At 38.6% G+C, this 20110-nt stretch overlaps 1 protein-coding gene across 1 annotated transcript in view; it reads right to left on the minus strand.

Annotated features, from left to right (window-relative positions):
- SYNE1 (spectrin repeat containing nuclear envelope protein 1) overlaps window positions 1–20110 on the minus strand; it is a 466580-nt gene that overhangs the window by 229598 nt on the left and 216872 nt on the right. Inside the window, exons 51-60 of the mRNA XM_061130284.1 lie at window positions 18645–18936; window positions 17460–17632; window positions 14862–15171; window positions 13315–13479; window positions 10484–10840; window positions 5299–5435; window positions 4904–5081; window positions 3893–4075; window positions 1159–1302; window positions 688–843 (exon numbers count right to left, since the gene is read on the minus strand). Of these exons, the coding sequence (XP_060986267.1) occupies window positions 688–843; window positions 1159–1302; window positions 3893–4075; window positions 4904–5081; window positions 5299–5435; window positions 10484–10840; window positions 13315–13479; window positions 14862–15171; window positions 17460–17632; window positions 18645–18936 (2095 nt within the window). The remainder of the gene's footprint in view (window positions 1–687; window positions 844–1158; window positions 1303–3892; window positions 4076–4903; window positions 5082–5298; window positions 5436–10483; window positions 10841–13314; window positions 13480–14861; window positions 15172–17459; window positions 17633–18644; window positions 18937–20110) is intronic.

Consider the following 20110-nt stretch of genomic DNA (forward strand, 5'->3'; position numbering starts at 1 on the left):
AAATGCAAAGGAGAAATATAGGGAACAAATATCACAAGGCCATAAAATTCAAGGTGGTCTGGCCCTCTGCAATTTAGGATGGGTCTGCTGAATGCTCTAAGTGAGGTCACTGTGGGATACTATTTACTTTTTTTCTAAGTTGTTAGAAAAGAGCTTTCATCCGTAATGGGAATCATTGCCAATTTTGAGCTCTGCTCCAGACTCTGAACTGAAACTCTTAATCAACGCAGCTTTGATGACTATGTAAAAAATATAAAGAATTGAGACAAATGGAAAAAAAAAAAAAATACTAACCTTAAAACTCACTCTTGCTGAGTCCACTAAAATTTAAAAACTGCTTTGAGTTTCTGTTTTTATGAAAGTAACTTAATCTGTGTATCTTTAGACCCAGTACTCTGAAGTCTGCCTTCTATTTATGCTTTGAGTCTTCAAAATAAGAGCTCTGGGGAACCATTTCAGGACTAAAGGGAATACTTGGTGTAACCATAGAGATGGGAAGTCTCTTGGATGTTTGAAACCTCCCTTGCTGTTTTCAGACAAGCACGTTGAGATGACGCAGCACACATGTTTGGCCGGGGTTGCAAGGCTAGGAAGAGCGCTTACACGCCTCAGCCCTGCCCCCGGGGCTCCCGGGCACGGCTCTGCCACCAGGACGCGCACTCACACACAGCACATGGCAGGCGTTACCTTTGTTACATTGCTTAGCGCTAGATACTGAGAAGACAGCTGCGACACCCGGTGTACAAAGCTCCTGCTGGCCGCCTGGCCCTCCCACAGCTGCTGAGCTTTCTCTTTCAGCCTGTGGAGCTGAGGCTCGTAGCAGTTTATTTCCTCAAGGACAGACTGAAAAGCAGAAGCAAGTCACGATTAAGAGGCTGGGGCAGAGCACATGGCAGACAAAGCTTCGGCCCCAAGACCGCGGAAACAAACGCTGGAGAGGAACAGACGTGGCCCAAAGGCGTTAGTATTTCCAAGCTACACACAATGGAGGGCTCCAGGACCGGACAGATTACACCTCAAAGGAAAGCGGGAGCTCTGGACTCAGGAAAGGGTGCACCCAATCTCAAGACAGCATCGCCTGACTGCAGGGTGCCCCCATGCCTCTGATCTGAATGCGTGGTAGATGAAGGAGGGTCAGACCAGCCTGGGGCGCATCACCTGCAGCTTCTGCTGTTCTCGTCTCTTGGCTGGCAGATCATACAGGCGATTGCTGCTTTCATGAACCATCTTCTCGGTTTTACTCAGCCAGTCCTGCACAGGCTCAGCGCTTACTTCAAAGTCCTTCATTTGGATCTTCAGATTCTGTGAGGTTTTAGATAGTGTTAGGGACCAGAGGAAACATTAATAATAAGTCTAGAGTCTTTTAATTTCCTCATCCATAAAATAGAAATATGGTGATGAAGACTAAACACATTAATACATGCTAAGCGGGCACCTACAACAGCACCTGATAGATGTTCACCTTCACTGTTTTGGCAGCTCTAGCTTCTCCCTTGAACGTCACACTTATGTTCGCTGCTATTTTCCTGGCCGTTACCCACTGGTTATCTTGCAGGCCCATCGAATTTAATATATATTAAACTGAATGAATTTCTCTATCTCTTCCCAAACCACTTTTTCTACCATATTCAAGACTCCCCTAATGGCATCATCATTCGAGCTATCTTCCAAATGAGAAACTAAAGACTTAAACTTTCACTTCTCCTTCCTTGACGCCATTGTTAAATCAGTTATCAAATCCTGCCATGTTTTCTCTTAGAGAGAAATCCCTCATTCATTATCATTTCTTTAATTCAGGCCCTTGTCTCTCTCACCTGGACCATTTTGAAAAGCTTTCTCTGGTCTTCCAGCTACTTACTATTTACCATTCTGGCCTACACTATGGCCAGAGAGTTGAGATATTTGTCTCTGAAAGACCAGAGATTCTTCATTCAGCTTTTTTAAATCTTAGAATTAAGCCCTAGTTTTCTAAAGCATTCATTGTATGTAATGAACTAATGTCTCTTCTATGCATCTAGAATGGTATGGATTATGTTGCATCCTTGGCAAAATTGAGAAAATAAGTGCTGTTTTGGGGTTCAGAAAAGGAATCCTATCTGAGTCAAGGTCAAATTGTTTAGTACACAAGGCATTCTACTATCAGGTCCTAATCTTCATCCTTGGTCTTATGTTTGTTGCTCTTCCCACAATATTTCACTTGAATGCCAAACATCTCAAAGTCTCCCACTAATAGCTGACACTTAACAACACCCTGGCCCTGCACATTCACTTCCTTCTAACTGAAACGCATGTCATCCTCAGCAAATTCAAAGAATGTTTAGCTTCCAGATTCAGTTAGAAAGTCGCCTTTCTGGATACCGTCCTTGATTTCTCCAGAGTCAGTTTCATCCTTCTTTGAGTGATTCCCACACCCTGAGTATACCTATATTATATTGCAACCATCTCTTTATATACTGTTTCTCTCTCTAGAAAATGAATTCCCTGAGGAGAAGGAAAGGTTAACACTTTCATATTCCTAACATAGTGCTTGGCACATAGTAAGTATTATTATGTGTATTATTGTGTGTATTCTTAATTAAAGTGAAGGAAGAAAGGAGGGAAGACAGTAAGGAAGGAAGGGCAATAGGCAGAAAAGAAGGAAGAAGGAAAGGAAAGAAAGAAGGAAGAAAAATAATAAAAGCAGGAAGGCAAGCAATTCCTGATGTACTACTGGACATTTCTTGAATTTGGTAACCTCATTATCTATACTATATGCATTGCTTTCGACAGGAGATGCTCAGGCCACACTGCACTAATGATCCCTGCAGGGTTGAGAGCAAATTTCTAGGCAGTGAAAGATGGCTCTCTTATCTGTGTCAGATGCTCAACTGTGTCCAACCCTTTGGGACCTCATGGACTGTAGCCTACCAGGCACTTCTGTCCATGGGATTTTACAGGCAAGAATACTGGAGTGGGTTACCATTTCCTTCTCCAGAGGATCTTCCCAACCCAGGGATCGAACCCATATCCCCTGTTGCTTCTTCACTGCAGGCAGACTCTTTACCACTTGAGCCATCTGGGCCTCTGCAAAATGGTTATTACTCTCTATTACATGGAGGATGGCTGCCATGAAATAATAGCCACTATTACAGTAGAGAATGACAATGGTCTCTGGTTAGGGAAGAATTGAGGAAACATGCATTTTCTCTTTCCAGATATTAATTCTCTTAGTTTTCCATCCTTCATTGATTATGGCCATAATTAAATTAAGGCTCTCTCCTGCTAGGAAGCATTTTAAAAGGGAAAAAAAAAAATACTTGCCATGACTCTTAACTTTCGTCTAAGAGAGTTGGTACACAAAACAAATGATTTCAAGAAAAAAATAATTGCATTATGGCATAATTATGTTATGATTGTAGTAAATTCAAGTTATGCTATCCCTAGATAGAATAAAATTATTTTGTCTCTCTGCATACTGAACTCCTAAAGTCTACTATTCAGTACTTGGTATCTGTATTAGTTATAATATTCTGTCTCATCCATAGCATTTTTTAGCCCTGCATGGATATTTTTGTTTCGTTCTCCTAGAGCAGCTTTCACAAGTGAGGGACTTCAAGTAAAGATTAAATAACACTGCTTAAAACTTAAACCAGTTGTTCCTGGTGGGCTGGTATATGGGCAAGCCTGTGATAACTGCCTCTATCATGCAAGAAGCTATTAAATTCCTCAGTGAGGTTCACACTTCAACACTGAGGTGATTCTTAAGGTTATCCAGTTATCCAGTCATATTCAGAGAGGGATGACCAAAATCTCTGACAAGGATATCTAGATGTACTGGATATAATACATTGAATTTTAACAACAACAACAACAAATAACACAGAACGTGTCCTCATGGTTGGCTATAGTATACCTCCAGAGCAGACTCCTTTTGGTGGAGATTCGAATGAAAATTTTTCCAGTCTTCTTTTGCAGTTGCCATTTTGGCCTGGATGCCACTAGCTTTCTCTTTGGTCAACAGAGTACACAAAAGTTCTCCTTTAGAAAGCATCATGTTTAGCTTGTGTTGTCCATTTTCACTTTCTGACAAAAATTCCTTAAAGAAGAGATTAGGCACAATAAAAAGCTCTATACATGAAAATACATGAATTTCCTACTTATTTCTCAATAAAATCAAAGAAAAGAAATAAACAATTTTTGTTGCATATATTAATTGACTAAGATTCTTTTACCCTATTTGTTCAATAATACTCTTATGCATTAGTGTATTATGTATGTATCGTATCTAATAATAATCCTATGTAACTGTTACAGGTATTGTGAAAATTAATGAGAAAATCTGACTAGCATGCTCAAGCACAATGATTCTCACATACATAGAGCTTTTATAATCTCCTAAATCCCTATTAATATATAAAAATAGCATGCATTTAGATGAATGAACTAGTTTCTTTTCACTTACACATCAATTGTTTCAAGCAGGGATTTACTTGAAATCTGAGTTTCTCAGGCAAAACTTTAATAGGCTTGTAATAATAAGACCTAGAAGTCAGTGACGCACACTTAGTCATTTAGTTACGTCTGACTCTTTGGGACCCCACAGACAGTAGACTGCCAGGCTCCTTTGTTCATGGAATTTTCCAGGCAGGAATACTGGAGTGGGTTGCCAAAAATCTCCTCCAGGGGATCTTCCTGATACTGGGATTGAACTCGAGTCTCCTGCACTGGCAAGTGGATTCTTTACCTCTGAGTCACCTGGAGGCACTGTTATTACATATTTTCTTTTTTGGCCATATGGTTTGTGAGATTTTGGTTCCCTGACCAGGGACTGAACACATGCATGTCCCCTGCAGTAGAGTCCTAACCACTGGACCGCTAGAGAATTTTCAGCACCATTATTAGAATTAATTGATCACACTCTTACCTGTATTTTCTGAAGACTCGTTGAAACTTCATTGATATTTTGAGGTATGTCAAAGCACTTAGCAGTTGTGATCTTTGCGTTAACCAACCACTGTTGGAAATCCTTGAAGGCTCTCAGAAATCTTTGCTGTAAAATCTGTTCTTTATTCTGACAGCCCTTGGAAGCTTGCAAACAAAGACTGGAACCATGATTTGAAGCATTTAACGGGAGAAAAAACGTGGTCAAGTAGATCAAAATAATGTTCGAGAAAATCAACAGCTCTTAGTATGTACTCATACCAATTGGTAATATATTTAAAGATTAATTTATATTATTACTGAACTCACAACTTAAACAAACCTCTGACTTCTTATTTGTATAAAAATATTTTGAATGCCAGTAAGGTTTATGCTCACCAATTATACTCTTTAATCAAGCCAGAAACTTTTCCGCTGTATGTACTCAGGTCTCTGGAAAATTGACAAAGCTCATTCAGTTGAGACTTGAGATTCTCTGTCTGAGGCTCTGCTTTTTGTAGAGCATCCAGTATCTCCTATCAGGAAATAACAAGGCAGAGAAGCAAGTGTTTAAACTGGGTAATTTCCACATCCTAGTATTATACATGCATAGATCACATAATAAATTCTTACTGAAGGAAGAACCAACACAGTAGATTCAGTAAAGAGATGAGGTCTATTTTCAGGACTCCCCCTGGCAGATGATAGCCCTTGGTTATTTTGCATCTTTTTCTAGGAAGAGCTAGGTTCTCAAGTATCCAGCATTGCTGGATAGTCAAATGATCAAGTGTTCAAGTAACTTAAAGTGGAACGAGAAAAAGAAAAACAAGAATAGCCTAAATTGTTCAAAAACATTCTGTCTAGGCCATCAGAAGATGTGCATGGGTATATACTGTTTAAAGGTGAAGAGAAATCATTTCAAAGCAAAGCAATACTAATTTTGGATTAAAAAATACATGTAGCAACTGAATTTATGTAGTATATATACAGTTAACTTTTACATTAAGAATTTCTTATATTCCAGAGGTCTAATTTAACTAGTAATTTATTCCTTTCATAGTTTCATTCATCTAGTCATCAAATATCTGCTAAATATCTGGTATGTATCAATCATTTTGCTGGATTCTGGCACTCTTGAAATAACTAAAGTTATGATTTTTGTACTTGAAGAACTCACAATTTAATGGATGAGAGAGAGAGAGAGACGTGATTAATCACAATATTGTGAATCTTTAATCCAAAGCAAAGTGTTGGGACTTGACAAGGACACCTCTGAAACCACATAGTCTACTGAGTTACACAAGGTGCTTTGCAATCAGAGTTTTCTTATAGCATTGTCACAAGGATCACATGAGATCTTCAGTGTCAAATACTTAACACAGTTACTGGCACATCAAGTGCCTAATTAGTAAAGTGAAGTGAAGTCACTCAGTCGAGTCCGACTCTTCGCAACCCCATGGACTGTAGCCTACTGGGCCCTCCGTCCATGGGATTTTCCAGGCAACAGTACTAGAGTAGGTTGCCATTTCCTTCTCCAGAGGATCTTCCCGACCCAGGGATCAAACCCAGGTCTCCCTCATTGTGGGCAGACGCTTCACCATCTGAGCCACAAGGGAAGATATAATTAGTAAAGACAGCAGGCTATTTAAGTGGGACTATGTAGATAATATTATCTCCAAGCTAAAAAGAAAAAAAATATTAAGGAGGAGGGGCAAGAAGATGAGTAACTACTCAGATAGCTGTTGCTGTTACTATTATTGTTCTCAGAGATATTTATCAAGACATGGCCTAGATTTGTAGGAAAACCAGGCCTCTCAACAAAGTAGGTCTGTGTTGTATTTCTCATCCTAGAAAATGGCACTGCTGTCCTCCCACTGATCTGAATCAGAAAACTTCTCACTCCACACAAGATGAATGAGGTCTGGTCTATTATATGTCTTAACGCTTTTAATCCGCTCTCTTTCCCTCTGCTTCTTGACTCTCAGCGCCCCTGTCTACTCCCGAATGGCAAAATGTTCTGATTGTGAATCCCGTTCTCCAGTTGTTGCCTGTGTTTTTCTCATTCCTCAGTAATTCTGGATCTTGATACTGTTCCTCCACCTCTCCTATCTGGTCAATTTGTAATCAAGACTCAGCTCAAATCAGGGCTCCTCTAAGGATTCTCTGCTCTCTGTCCCACCTCTTAGGGGATTGTCTTGAGGACACACAGCATCTGGTCTGCGCTCATCACCAGCCAGCATCCCCACTGGTCTTGAACTTCTTGGCCTTTCCACCTAAACTGTGATTCTCAGAGGAGGGATGAAGTTCCCTTGGTTTTAAAATTCTTTATTTAGGTTAGTGGCTGGGCTACAGAGGAGTATACGATGTTTTTATTCATGAAATTCACACATAATAACTAGAAAGTTTCTCTCCAAAACTCCAAACACTAGTAACTACTATTTTTCACCACATTGAACTTTTTATTTAAGGGAAAATGTTATAAGAACTAAAGAATTTACCACAAAAAAGTAAAAAGAGCCAGAGATTCAAAATAGTCATTTATAAATTAGATGATATGAAAAGTGAAAAGCTTTTGACTAAAAAGTTATACTAAAAAAAAAAAAAAATCACCTCCCCTGGTGGCTCAGATGGTAAAGCGTCTGCCTGCAGTGTGGGAGACCTGGGTTCTATCCCCAGGTTGGGAAGATCCCCTGGAGAAGGAAATGACAACCCACTCCAGTATTCTTGCCTGAAAAATTCCATGGACAGAGGAGCCTTGTAGGCTACAGTCCATGGGGTTACAAAGAGTCGGACATGACTGAGCAACTTGACTACACTAAACGTATCATAAATTAAAGCATTTTAGCAGTCTTTCATTTTATAAATATCAGGTTGTATAATTCTGTTTCAGTTAAGTCTTAAAATGTATTTTCCCCACCTTAGAGGTTCTATAGGTTAATAAAATTGTTAAATCTCTAAGGTTAATAACCTTGGAAATTAAATAAATATGAGTTTTGCAAACACAGTGAATAAGATACTTTGCAGCATGATTTAACATAGTTTATAGATGATGATCCATTTTTGTTTTTTAAAGATTTCTTTAGTCTCATCATTTAATTGTGGAATAGAGAATAAACACTTGTGGAATTTTATGTTTATTACTGTGATTTTCAACAATGACAATCCCCACCTCCAACAAACAACAAAACAATGTCAGAGAACCCTGGCAAATCCATTATTTTGTAAAATGTCCTATGCATCCATTCGTGATGGAAGTATTATCATTATTTTTTAAAATTAAAAGCTTTTCCTAGCTTTATTGAAATGCAATTGATAATATTGTATAAACTTAAGGTGTACAACGTGTTGATAAGGTACACTTATATATTGTAAATGATTATCACTAGATCATTAGCTCACACCTCTATCCCATCACATAATTACCATTTCTTTTTTTATGTGTGGTGAGAAAATTTATTATCGGTTTTTATCTTTTATTTTTTCTGGTTTTATTGGGATATAATTGACATATAGCACTGTATAAGTTTAAGGTGTATTGCATAATGTTATCTGTTTTAAGATTAAAATATCATTATTAAAAATAAAAGGAAATCTGAATATTGGGAGGTGATGTAGTATTATCATCTAAAGTATGAACTCTGGAGCCAAAACTGGAAGTAGATCTAAGCGAAGGGCTGGCAACTTTGGATTACCAGCACAAATAAAAATCTGTATTCTCTTCTTGAGATTCCAAGAAATGTTAACATTGGTTTAACATTAGTATAAATGTGCCAAACCTGTCCTCTTTTAAATAGAAAATTAAAAAGGCCACTCTCAGGTAAAATCCAGGGAGAAACGTTATCTTAGTTCACCATGCAGTTGTCTACCAAAAGTAGAAGAGGAGAGTCTTAACTTTTGCTCTTGAATTTAAGTCAAGGCACTATATGCAAGTTCTGTAAAATCAGTATGGAAGTTCAAGGTTGGTTTTCTTGCTCAGTGATTTTGAATAAATTAAGTAGTTCCAGTACGTTTTTTTTTGTCCCCCTTAATTTTCTGAATTACATTCCTGTGGCCACCTAAGGCATGCCTCTATGTATTGGCTACTACAATATTTCTAAAAGTGTTTGGGATGTTTCTTTAAATTATGTATAACCCAAAATGTTAGTGTTTTGTATGGATCACAAGTGCAGCATTCCTTAATTATTTATGTTATTTGTCACAAGTGTTACTTAAAGAACAAAGTATGTATTTCATGAAAACATTGTGACCTTTTTCTCTTCGTTTAAACAAACTTCAAGGTAATTGGACTTCTAAAGCAAAAAAAAAAAAAAGGCCATATTCTCTTTTCATTAACATGTACATTTTTATAGCTTTTACCTATTACTTTCATTAGTAGTATCAATAAAAAAAGATAGCTCAAAATAGTAATTCGATCTAAATATAACCAAGTCTTTCTTTTTAAAAAATTTCATCATATTAATGGAAGAGAAAGAAAAGGAAACACAAAAGAACCAAAGCATTATAACTCATTTTTTTATACCAGAGTGAATAATATTGACCACATGGGACAATTACCGACTTCCTTGTCCCTGTTTGACAGAACTACTTTCTGTGCTTTATTCTAGAGCTTAAGCCTAAAGGATAGGAAAGGCAAAAAAACAAACAAAAATCCTAGAAGCCTTATAAATAGTATAAGAGATGATTATAAAGTTTTATTTTCTGGGTGCTATATTTGTTTCAAATACTTGATTTAAAACAAGACAGTGTTGGAAACACTACAGGACTTTCTTACTGGCTGGAGATACTTTGCAATGAATATAACACAAATAGAAACAGAGAAGTTTACTAAACTTCCTTTTAAGGACAACCACGATTCAGAGCACTCTAAAATGCACATATCGGGAGGCTTTCTGAGACACTATTTAACAGTAAAAGAAAGAAAGAAGATTTCAAGCTTCTGCCCATTATTCACTCTTCCTTTTATGTTTTCCTTCCTCACATTCTGAAAGGGCGGTTATTAGTTTAAAAAAAAAAAAGTTCACAAGGCAACTGGTGAGCATGACTAGGAGTTCTGTTAACGGATTAATTCAAACACAGCTGTCAAATCCACACACAGGAGAGCTAATCAGGGTGAAAACTATTAGTTGTGCTTTAGGAGATTACCAAACATTTCTTTCAAAGCTATAAATTCAATCATTTAATTGTTGGAAATAATTCCCTGGCAGGAAAACAGCTATGACTCTCTGTCTATTTATGCCTCTACCCACAGGCCACTTTTTTCAGACTGAAGAGCTGAAAACAACATTACAAACTCTTACACCATAAGAATGAAAGTAAAATATTCCCACTATCAATAAACGCTTCTTATGATAAAAAGGAAAAAACCTCTTTCTCCCTTATGTCTATATTTTCACAGTACTTTGATTTATGAAAAAAGGAAACGGAGCAGCTTTACAAATTTAATAAGATTAATACTTATTTTTCCAAGTCTGAATGTTGCATGTTTTTAGTTAGCAAGGATTTTTTTTTTTTTTTTTTAGCAATGAAGAGAGGCAAACAAACATTTTAGCATAACCCCCCAGCAGAAAACAGGAAGCCAACTTACCCGGCCCTTTTGCCAGCATTCCACTAGCTCCTTATCTGTGTTCTTGCCTTCCAGGAGGGCTAACTGCTGCGCCCAGCTTGTCAGGAGGGCACTAAACTGTTCGAGGGCCTGCTCCAGCTGAGCCACTTGGCCTGAGAACTCCTGCTCCGAAAGGGCCATTTGGCTAACCAGGTTCTCCAAGCTGGTCTGCGTTTGGAAAACGCTGTCTTCCCACTGCTTCCAGTCCGCACGCAGGGCCTGCATCTCCGTGTCCAAGAGCTCACAGCCACTGGCAGTCGTGTTCTGTTTCACGGCAGGGGCCAGAGACTCCACTCTGCTTAGGCGGCTTGCACCAATCTCTCTGGAATCCATCAGCTCCTGTAATGGAACATCACCATGGCAACCGAGGAGGCTCTGAGTCACTTGGCCTGCAAGTTTCCAAATGTGTACAGAGGGGGACCCCGTCCTGCTAGGAAGTTTTAGCAAGTGTGCCACAAGGAACCGGATTCAATTCATCCGCCCCCTCCTGAGTTATTATAGTAGAGGATTATCATTGTGAGCGTCAAGGTTTGTGGCGAAGTAAATTGAGGAATCCGCAACAGCCTAAAGGGGAACCCTGAAATCCGGTGTTGTTTGAATATGTGAAACTATTTGGATAGTAATTTAAATGTTTGCCTGTGGTGTATTGCTCCTGTAAATGTGCGAATCTTATTTTTCCCTGGGTTGACATCAAGACAAGTGAACAAGGATTGCGGCAGAACTGTCCTCTGCTCTTGTCTCTACCCCATTTCCATCTCCTTCCCAGAGGTAGTGGCTTAAACAACACTTCTGTTCCACTAGGAATCAAGCTAAGCCATCACAACAAAAGAATAAGCCCTCCTCAATTTCAAATACTTCAGTACGTTAATATTTTCATATTTTCAGTATGAAATGGTTCAGTATGTGGGCTTCCCCAATAAATCAGTTGGTAAAGAATCCGCCTGCAATGCAGGAGACCCCGGTTCAATTCCTGGATCAGAAAGATCTGCTGGAGAAGGGATAGGCTACCCATTCCAGTATTCTTGGTCTTCCCTTGTGGCTCAGCTGATAAACAATCCGCCTGCAATCCAGGAGACCTGGGTTTGATCCCTGGGTTGGGAAGATCCCCTGGAGAAGGGACTAGCTACCCACTCCAGTATCCTGGCCTGGAGAATTCCATAAACTGTATGGTCCATGGGGTCTCAAAGAGTCAGACACAGCTGAGTGACTTTCACTTTCAGCATGTTAACTAAATATTTTTATAGTAACTAAAATAAATCATTCACATATTTAAACTGAAAGCTCAAAATAACCTTTACACAGCATTCATTTATTACTATTCTTCTTACTTTTGAGAACCTCACTAGAAATTCAACCATTTAACTGCAACTTTTAGGCTTAAAGCACACAAATGCCCCAAAAGATAAGACAAATTTATGTATTGCTAATTAAGTAAAATAGTGGTGTTTCTTGCTAAGAATATATTCTATACAAGAATGTTTATTCTATACAAGATGTTTATATATTTATGGATCTATTATTTTTGTTAATTTTAATATAAATTTATGACTTAGCTCCTGGACTGCTAAAATGCTTTAGGCACATGATCTAATTTGGCCCTCAAAATGACTCTGTGAGGCAGGTACTATTGTTACTATGATTTTTACCGATGAAGAAAGAGGTTGAGGCTTGAGGACATCAGGTAACTTGCCCTAAGAAAAGCAGTAGAGATAAGAGGCAGCATCAGGGTCTGATTCTAGAGCCTGAACTCGTGAGCTAGGGTTACATTTGCTGTATGATTTTATAAGCATCGGTTTGTGCATATTCATTCCCACCCACACTTCAAGTTCCTTAAGGGTTATACAACCTTCGTTGAATAAATGGATAGATGAATGGGTGAATGAAATGAACGAATAAATCAAAATATTAGTGAAGTATATAATATAGCAAAGCATTTTATGGAATCACACAGGTAATAAGAATTTTAGAAGTGGCTTTCTGTGGTTATCTCATTTAAAACCTGTGCAGTCATAGTAAGATTTAAATAAAATAATACTTTCTGAACATTTAAAAGTAAACTTTCAAAATGTAGTTATTGTTGCTATTATTAATGAGTATTTTTATATTCTGATTTCCAGGTATCAGAACACAATCCCAGTCTTCTATTCCTGACCACATTTATACTATGTATTCCAACATTTCCTCATGTACAACTAAACAACTGAAAATATCACCATTTCCTGGTTCTCAGATTAAAATCTATTACTTCCACAGAGAGGACATTAATGCAATTTAATATTCAAGTAAATAGAAATATACTTGTTCCAGCTCCCTCAGATATGTGAACTTCTTTTTTTTTTTTTTTTAAGTAGACCTTATAAGCAGGAACCTATTTTAATGCCCTTAAAATTACTGTTTTCTACTATGTTGTCATACTGTTGGCTAAGAAAGCAGAATAAAATAAGTGAATTATTCAAATACTTTTAACCAAGTTACTTTGTAAACTTTTCTTCCACTGTGCTAGTAAATAGTATCTGGTTTTGCCAGCTCACCAATCTGGGGCCTATTTCATAGGCCTTGATGCTACAGTAATAAGCACATTTGCACACAGATGCATCCATGGACAGTGGTCCATTTTTCTCACAAGTGTACAATGTTTTGAATTTCCTTTTTTCTCCTACTTATATTTTTGATTCATGAGGTACAAAGTAATAAATACCAACAAATAAAAAACAGGAAGAAATTATTTTAAATAATCTAATCCACAGAATCTTCATCACAGGAATGTGATACCCAAGAACCAATGCAGTCATACCATCTGTCTATTTTCTGACCTTAATTTTAGATAATTTTTTCTGGGTGGCTGGTGAATCTCCTGACATATCTGACCACCGATGAAGTTCTTCCTTTGCTGAATGGAGCCAATCCATGAATTCTTGGACTGCATCTAAATACATGAGATGGTCTTTCACAATCTCTTCTACCTTCCTCATTTTCTCCTGTTAGAGAAAGAAGAGTACTTTAACAGTAATCATTATTGAGAATCTGAAATCAGACAAGGCAACAGGTGTCTTAATGATCTTAAAAGATTTTTTTTCTTATTCTCGAATTTTCTCTATGTCTAATATCTCAAAGTGAAAAAAATTGAATCTTAATTAGACTGAAAGACTGTGAAGAAGCAATCATTGTCCTTTAAGTTTTCTTTGGTTTAGCTTAGAATAAAAACCTATGCTTAATGAATGTTGACTAACATCCCTCACTAATAATCCACTTAATTATTATTATTATTATAACTGTTCTTATTGTTCAAGAAATTATTTGTGTTACCTTTACTATATTCTGTTGCCTGTACAGTATTCTGCTCAGCACTTAAAATAAATTTGCTCATTTAATCCTCATAACAGCTATGTGAGGTAGATATTATTATTTAACTATATTATGAGAAGGGACCTTTAGGGGTTACAGAGGTTAAGTAACATGCCCAAAGTCATGCATCTGAAAAAAAATCAAAGCCAGAATTCAAATTTGTAGGTCTTTTTAACTCGAGTCATAGCTCTTAATCATTACCAAAATAAAAATTAAGATAATCTAACACATATGTTAAAAACTGTAGTACTAATAAGACAAAGAGAGTTCCCCAAAGGAAGCCAAGAGAGGGAAAAAAATCCTCTCCTTTATTTTCTTTAACATTCTCATATATATATACAAAAGAAAAGTCACGAAGAAAAGTAATGATTCAGAGATAGAATTGAAAGAAAATCTACATATTACACAAAGGAGCCGATTTCTTGGAGAACAGAAACATGAAGGTTTTACTAAAATGAGAAATAGAATACTTGGTACATGACTGAAATCTGGGACATAAATAGACTTGCACCTAATATAACAAATATAAGTGGCAGCAAAAGCAGAAGAACTCTAAACTGACAATTGAGTCTCAGACAGCCTTACAAAGAAAAGAAATGGGTTGATTAACATTCTGAGTGGAGAAAGATGAAAAACAAAGAATAAAAAATAATCCCAAAATTGCTAAAAAGAAAAATTCATGGGCATCCATTGGTGAGAAATGACTCTTTATGTAATATACCTGTTCACTAAAGATATAGTTTGATTTTTTATTTCTATTTTTAAAATTTTTAATTGGAGAATAATTTCTTTACAATGTGTTGATTTCTGCTATACAACAAAGCAATTGAGCCGTGTGTGTGTATATTATATATATACATAATGTATATATAATATATATATTATATATATATATCTATATCCCCTCCCTCTTCAGCCTCCCTTGCAACCTCCACACCAATTCCCCTAAAAATTTAACCTACAGTGTATTCTGTACCTGAACCTTGACGTTTTTCCTTTGCTATAAAGCACTAACCTTGGAAACGGTCAGTATGTCATTAAACTGTGTTTTCAGTTCCTCCTGAGCCGTATCCTTGAAAGTCTCATCCTCAGTCTTCTGGTAGAGCTCCCTGGCCTTTGCGGTGAGTCGCTGCAGGGCTCCAGAATGATCTTCTGCCTCCGATACAATGGACTGAAAGTGATCCAGGAGGGAAAACTTCTCTTTCAGACCAGGCTGTAGTTGCAAGGGATGTTCTACTTTTTGATCCACCGATTCCATCCACTGCTCCAACTGGTTTTTCCACTCTAGATAGTCATTCCACTGGCTAATCACAGACTCTAAAGTGCTAGAATCAATGTCACATATTACAAAAATAAGTTATCGTCATGTTTCTACTAAAAACCAATCATGAGGGCATTGCATCCATGTAAGCTCTTTTACTGAATGGTACTGTAAGTGATGAAAACACTGCTTTTAAGTGAAGGGGAAAACATTACTCTTCTGACCTACAACACAGCATCTTCCAAATAAAAATAAATTTATGCCACAATTTGAAGATGTCTTAGTCACATATGCATCTGGAGATTTGTCTTCCAAATGCCAATTGCCCTAAATGAATAGACACATATACATGTTACATTGTCAAAACATCAGCCTTGGGGTACCAGTTAAATTTTATTTAATATACATCAATTCTGTATTTTCTTGGATTTGGTTTATCCTATTAAAGTTAAAGATAATGGAATTCAAAATGTTAAGTATTCTTTTGGGTAAATGACATAATTAGATTGATTTTTTCACTTACAGATATAATGTATAATGTTTAGTGTTTCTGTGTTGAATGTGTGAAGGGATGAAGGCTCAATGTGCTAATAGTATTAGAAATATAGTCACCTAAGTTAATAGTCAAGCCAATAGCTCTCCCAATAGTCAACTAAAAGGCTCTCCAGACTGGCATTATTAAAATACCTCCAACATTTAGCTTTGCAAACTATTCTAACTTATCTTTAGTGACTCCTCCCACTCTCCCTTGCATATAATTCTATGATCCTAAAGTTATATCTGTGGTGAACATACTTTCAAATTGTTTCTTTTGCTCAAATTTTTCCCTTTTGCACCAATATAAACCTCATCATATATGCCTTAAAGCCCTATTCATTCTGCAAATAATTTTCTGGGAAGTCCAAATCCATCTCACTTCTCCAGAAGCCACCCAAGCCCTACCCAAGTCCACAGCATCTTAGGAACACAATCTGAGTCAGAGGCTTGGTTGTTGTTGTTGTTGTTTTTTAATGTATCCTACCCTAGCTTTTGAGCACTGAGAGGGCAAAAACTACTTTCTTTCATTATTTTAGCACAATAATTTGAGCACTGCTACTGCTCAGAATGCAGTTGCCAAAGTTAATTCCTTGCTGAAAGAGAAGAATCAAGGATTTAAATTCGCTTCCTGTATTTAACATGTTATTCTAACATCCGGAAAATATTCACCCGTATTCTTATTTACTTTTATGAAGTTGGCCTGTTGTCAAGCATTGGGGAGTTTAGTTCATGCTCTAGCAGTCTGATCTATAGAATAAGGGAACTGTGGAATCTGATTTTTTTTTCTTTGCTGACGATGAGTTGTGATGAAGATTCAGAGTCCTGCTGACTTCTGGAGTTACCACCTACCCTCCATATTTAAAGGAAACAAAACAAAATACAACTCCACAAATTTTAGCTGTCACATGGTCCACTGTTTACATGGCAGTGAGTAACCGGAGTGCTGTTTTGCGATGAGCTCTAATCTTCTGTTTATCTAGTTATGAAGATCATGTGAGCACACACTTCTTCAGTGATTAAACAGTACATATAACCTTTAGAATGTGACTTCTGGAATGTGTGTTAGTATAATACTGATTGAAAGTCATTTGTCCAACCAGCCAGTTAGATTATTTGTAGATCCTCTGAGAAGAGGGAGGAGATGAAAGTCTTTCAGTCATAAATATAACACAACAACAATAACACCGTGTGTAAAAATTAGCATCGTCTCTATTTTCTCATCAGCATCTAATGCAATGGGGTCATGTGGTCTGGTTGTTGCTCATGTGAAAGTGTTCACACATAGCAGGAGGTTGGTTCCCCTGGCCTTACTCTAAATGTCAGGATAGCACATCACTGGGGCGATCACATACTCTCCAAACATCTCTGCAACCCCATTGTCAGGGATATTACTTCAGTTGAGAAAAAGATTTGTATGTAAGCTCAAAAGTTGCCAATGACTTAACTTTCCTTAAAAAGCAAAAAGTTGTTAAAGACCACATATTCTTTCTTTCATGAATTTAGAGGAGGCATCTGATTAAGCCCATGTGTGCCAGATTCCATGAGAGATGTTATGGGAGATGTAAATATCACACACACACACACACACACACACACACACACACACACACACACACACACACAAAGCAAGCAAGCAAACAAAACCAGCCATTGCAGTTACAGAAAATTCAATCAGGCAAAGACAGGCATCCATACAACTGTCTAAAATAACATGCTTGGTAACTCTCTTGCAGGATACCTTCAGCACTACTCCATTATTTTACTAAGCCACTGGGTTTGATTCAGGCAAATACACACTAAAAATAGGCTCCGTACCTCTGGGCATGGACGGAGGAGCCCATGATGTTAGCCCACACGTCTTTAAGGGTCTGTAGCTGAGTCTGGATCACCTTCTGACCCTCCTTGTTGCTACTTCTCAAGGCCTGTTCCCCTTTGCCAATGGCCATGTTCAACTTAACTTCCCCTTCACCTTTCATCAGGAGAATTTCCTGTGAAGGAAGAATGAATAATCATAAGCAGGATTACTAAAACCTTCGGATGTGTTGTTTCCCATGAGAATCAAGCTAAGGCACACCTTACCTTAAAAAGAAAAGACACCAAAAATATCAAACTCTGGACCCTATGGCCCTATAACACCATCCTTAAATATTAGAAGTCCAGGAGTCTAGAAGTCAGAGATTAACTCTGATTTAAGTTCTTGGAAAACTTTGGACTATAAGCCTAGAAGTGGAACTTTATTGAATTTTGCATCAGAGTAAAGAGAAATCATTTTGAAAATGAAGACACCCTTGTCCAAAACTTGACAGGTCCCTATTTCCATTGCCTGCGTAATTTCTGCCTTTCAAAGGAAACTTCACTGACTGCAGGCTGGTCTGTGGCCTCCTCCGTACTTCATTCACGGCCCCTCCATACAGGCTGTCCTGAAAGTAACAACTCACTTGATCTCTTCCACTAACTGGGAACTTCTAGAAAGCAAGAACTAATTTTTGTCTCTATATTCAACTTGCATGGTGCTTGGAGTAGAGTAGGTATTCATAATGTTTGCTACAAATGTTTAACAAAAATTTTTTAAAAATTATTTTAAAGCTATTAGAACAAAAATATTCTTTGACAGAAGAGAAAAACAATCCCTCCAAATCATTTTGCCCACATAATCCTGAGGAGGCTCATAGCTGAATGATAAGGACGTAACTCAAACACCTGTGTGTATGTGTCTGTCTCTGTGTGTGTGTGTGTGTGTGTATTAATCACTCAGTCATGTCTGACTCTGCGACTCCAAGACCGTAGCCCACCAGGCTCCTCTATCCATAGGATTTTTCAGACAAAACTACTGGAGTGGGTAGCCATTCCCTTCTCCAGGGGATCTTCCCCACCCAGGGGTCAAACCCAGGTCTCCTGCATTGCAGGCAGATTCTTTACCGTCTGAGCCACCAGGGACACCCCAAACACCTGAGTCTAATCCAGCCGTCTTCCGCAGGCCTCAGGCTGGGCCCCGCGTACCTGCACTTGGAGCAGCCGTCCCTCCAAGGCGGCTTTGCTCCCCACGGTGCTCTCCGCGCTGGCCAGTCTGTCTTGCATGCCCTTCACCCAGGACCACATGCTCTGCAGCGCCTCCTCCAGCGCCTCGTGCTCCTGCAGGGCCACCTGGCAGCCGCGGAGCTTCTCCTTGGTCATCCGGAGTAAGTTCTGATAGCTTGTGAGGAGCTGGGAACACAGGCGGCTTTCTTTCCCAGCGCCGTGGCCTTCTTCACTGAGCAGCTGCCCTCTCTGGGACAGCTTGTCCAGAGACTCTCTAAAGAAAACAGGGGGAAAAAAAAAAAAAAGAATTCTGACAGTCAGGAGCACAGGGGAGTAACGCGTGGTTGTTGACGCTGGAGCAGCCGCCAGACCAGAGCTCACAGCTGACACATCCTCAGGGCTGGTGCTGGGCGCCCTCAGAGGGCTGGCTACCTGGCTCTCTGAGGTTTATCTGAACGCAGTCACTTCCCATCGAGGGCTCTCATTCAGTCTGGGCTATGCCTGGATCCCAGCCCTCTGTATTGTTAGGGATTCACTTCAGGAAATGGCCCAGGCCTGTCTCTCCCGGCTGATCTCTGACTTTTATTCATTCCGAGTTAATGCTCTAATCATAAACAGCTCTCTGATATTCCCCAAACACTCCACCCTGCTGTATACACACGAAGACTCCTCCTCCATAACCACTCTTTAACTTCTTTTCTAAGAGGCCCTTCAAATCTCAGTGCAGGGCTTACATCCCCAGGAAGCACGATGCTGACTCCCCCTCTGGGTATCCTCTTTCCGGCTTGCTCTGTCACCTCATCCACCCTGTCTGTCTCCATCCACAAGGCTTTCACCTTCTAGAAGCCACAGTGATTACATTCATCTCATATCCCCAGCACGCAGCACAATGCTTGGCAGGGATAAAGTGCCAAAGAAAGCTTCTTTCAAAAGGCCAGCTTATGCATACTTATGGGTTTCTTTGTTGTATCTTGGGAACTCTGCTCATCTCAGTGTGAGGTTATGTTAATTAAGTCAAGGGAAAACATAATCTTTTATGGCTGGGTTGGCTTTATACTTTTTTACACATTTCTGAATTAGTATATCTCTCAGGAAATGCCTGGGATATCAGAAGGGAGACTGTAGATGCTGTGACATAAGCTGTTGTGAATGTCAGAAAAAGGACAAGAAGTCTATTTCCTATCTCATCTTTTTCTTTTTCTTGAGCAGCCATTATCTGAACAGAATCTTATGTGCTTCAATGAGATATATAAGACTTAGACAACATTACATATACTTTAAAATACATCCATTATACTTGTAATACTGGGAAAGATTGAAGGTGGGAGGAGAAGGGGACAACAGAGGATGAGATGGTTGACTCGATGGACACGAGTTTGAGTAAGCTCCAGCAGTTGGTGATGGACAGGGAAGCCTGGCATGCTGCAGTCCATGGGTTGCAAAGAGTC

Source organism: Dama dama, chromosome 26 (genome assembly GCF_033118175.1).
Source record: "Dama dama isolate Ldn47 chromosome 26, ASM3311817v1, whole genome shotgun sequence".
NCBI lineage: Eukaryota > Metazoa > Chordata > Mammalia > Artiodactyla > Cervidae > Dama > Dama dama.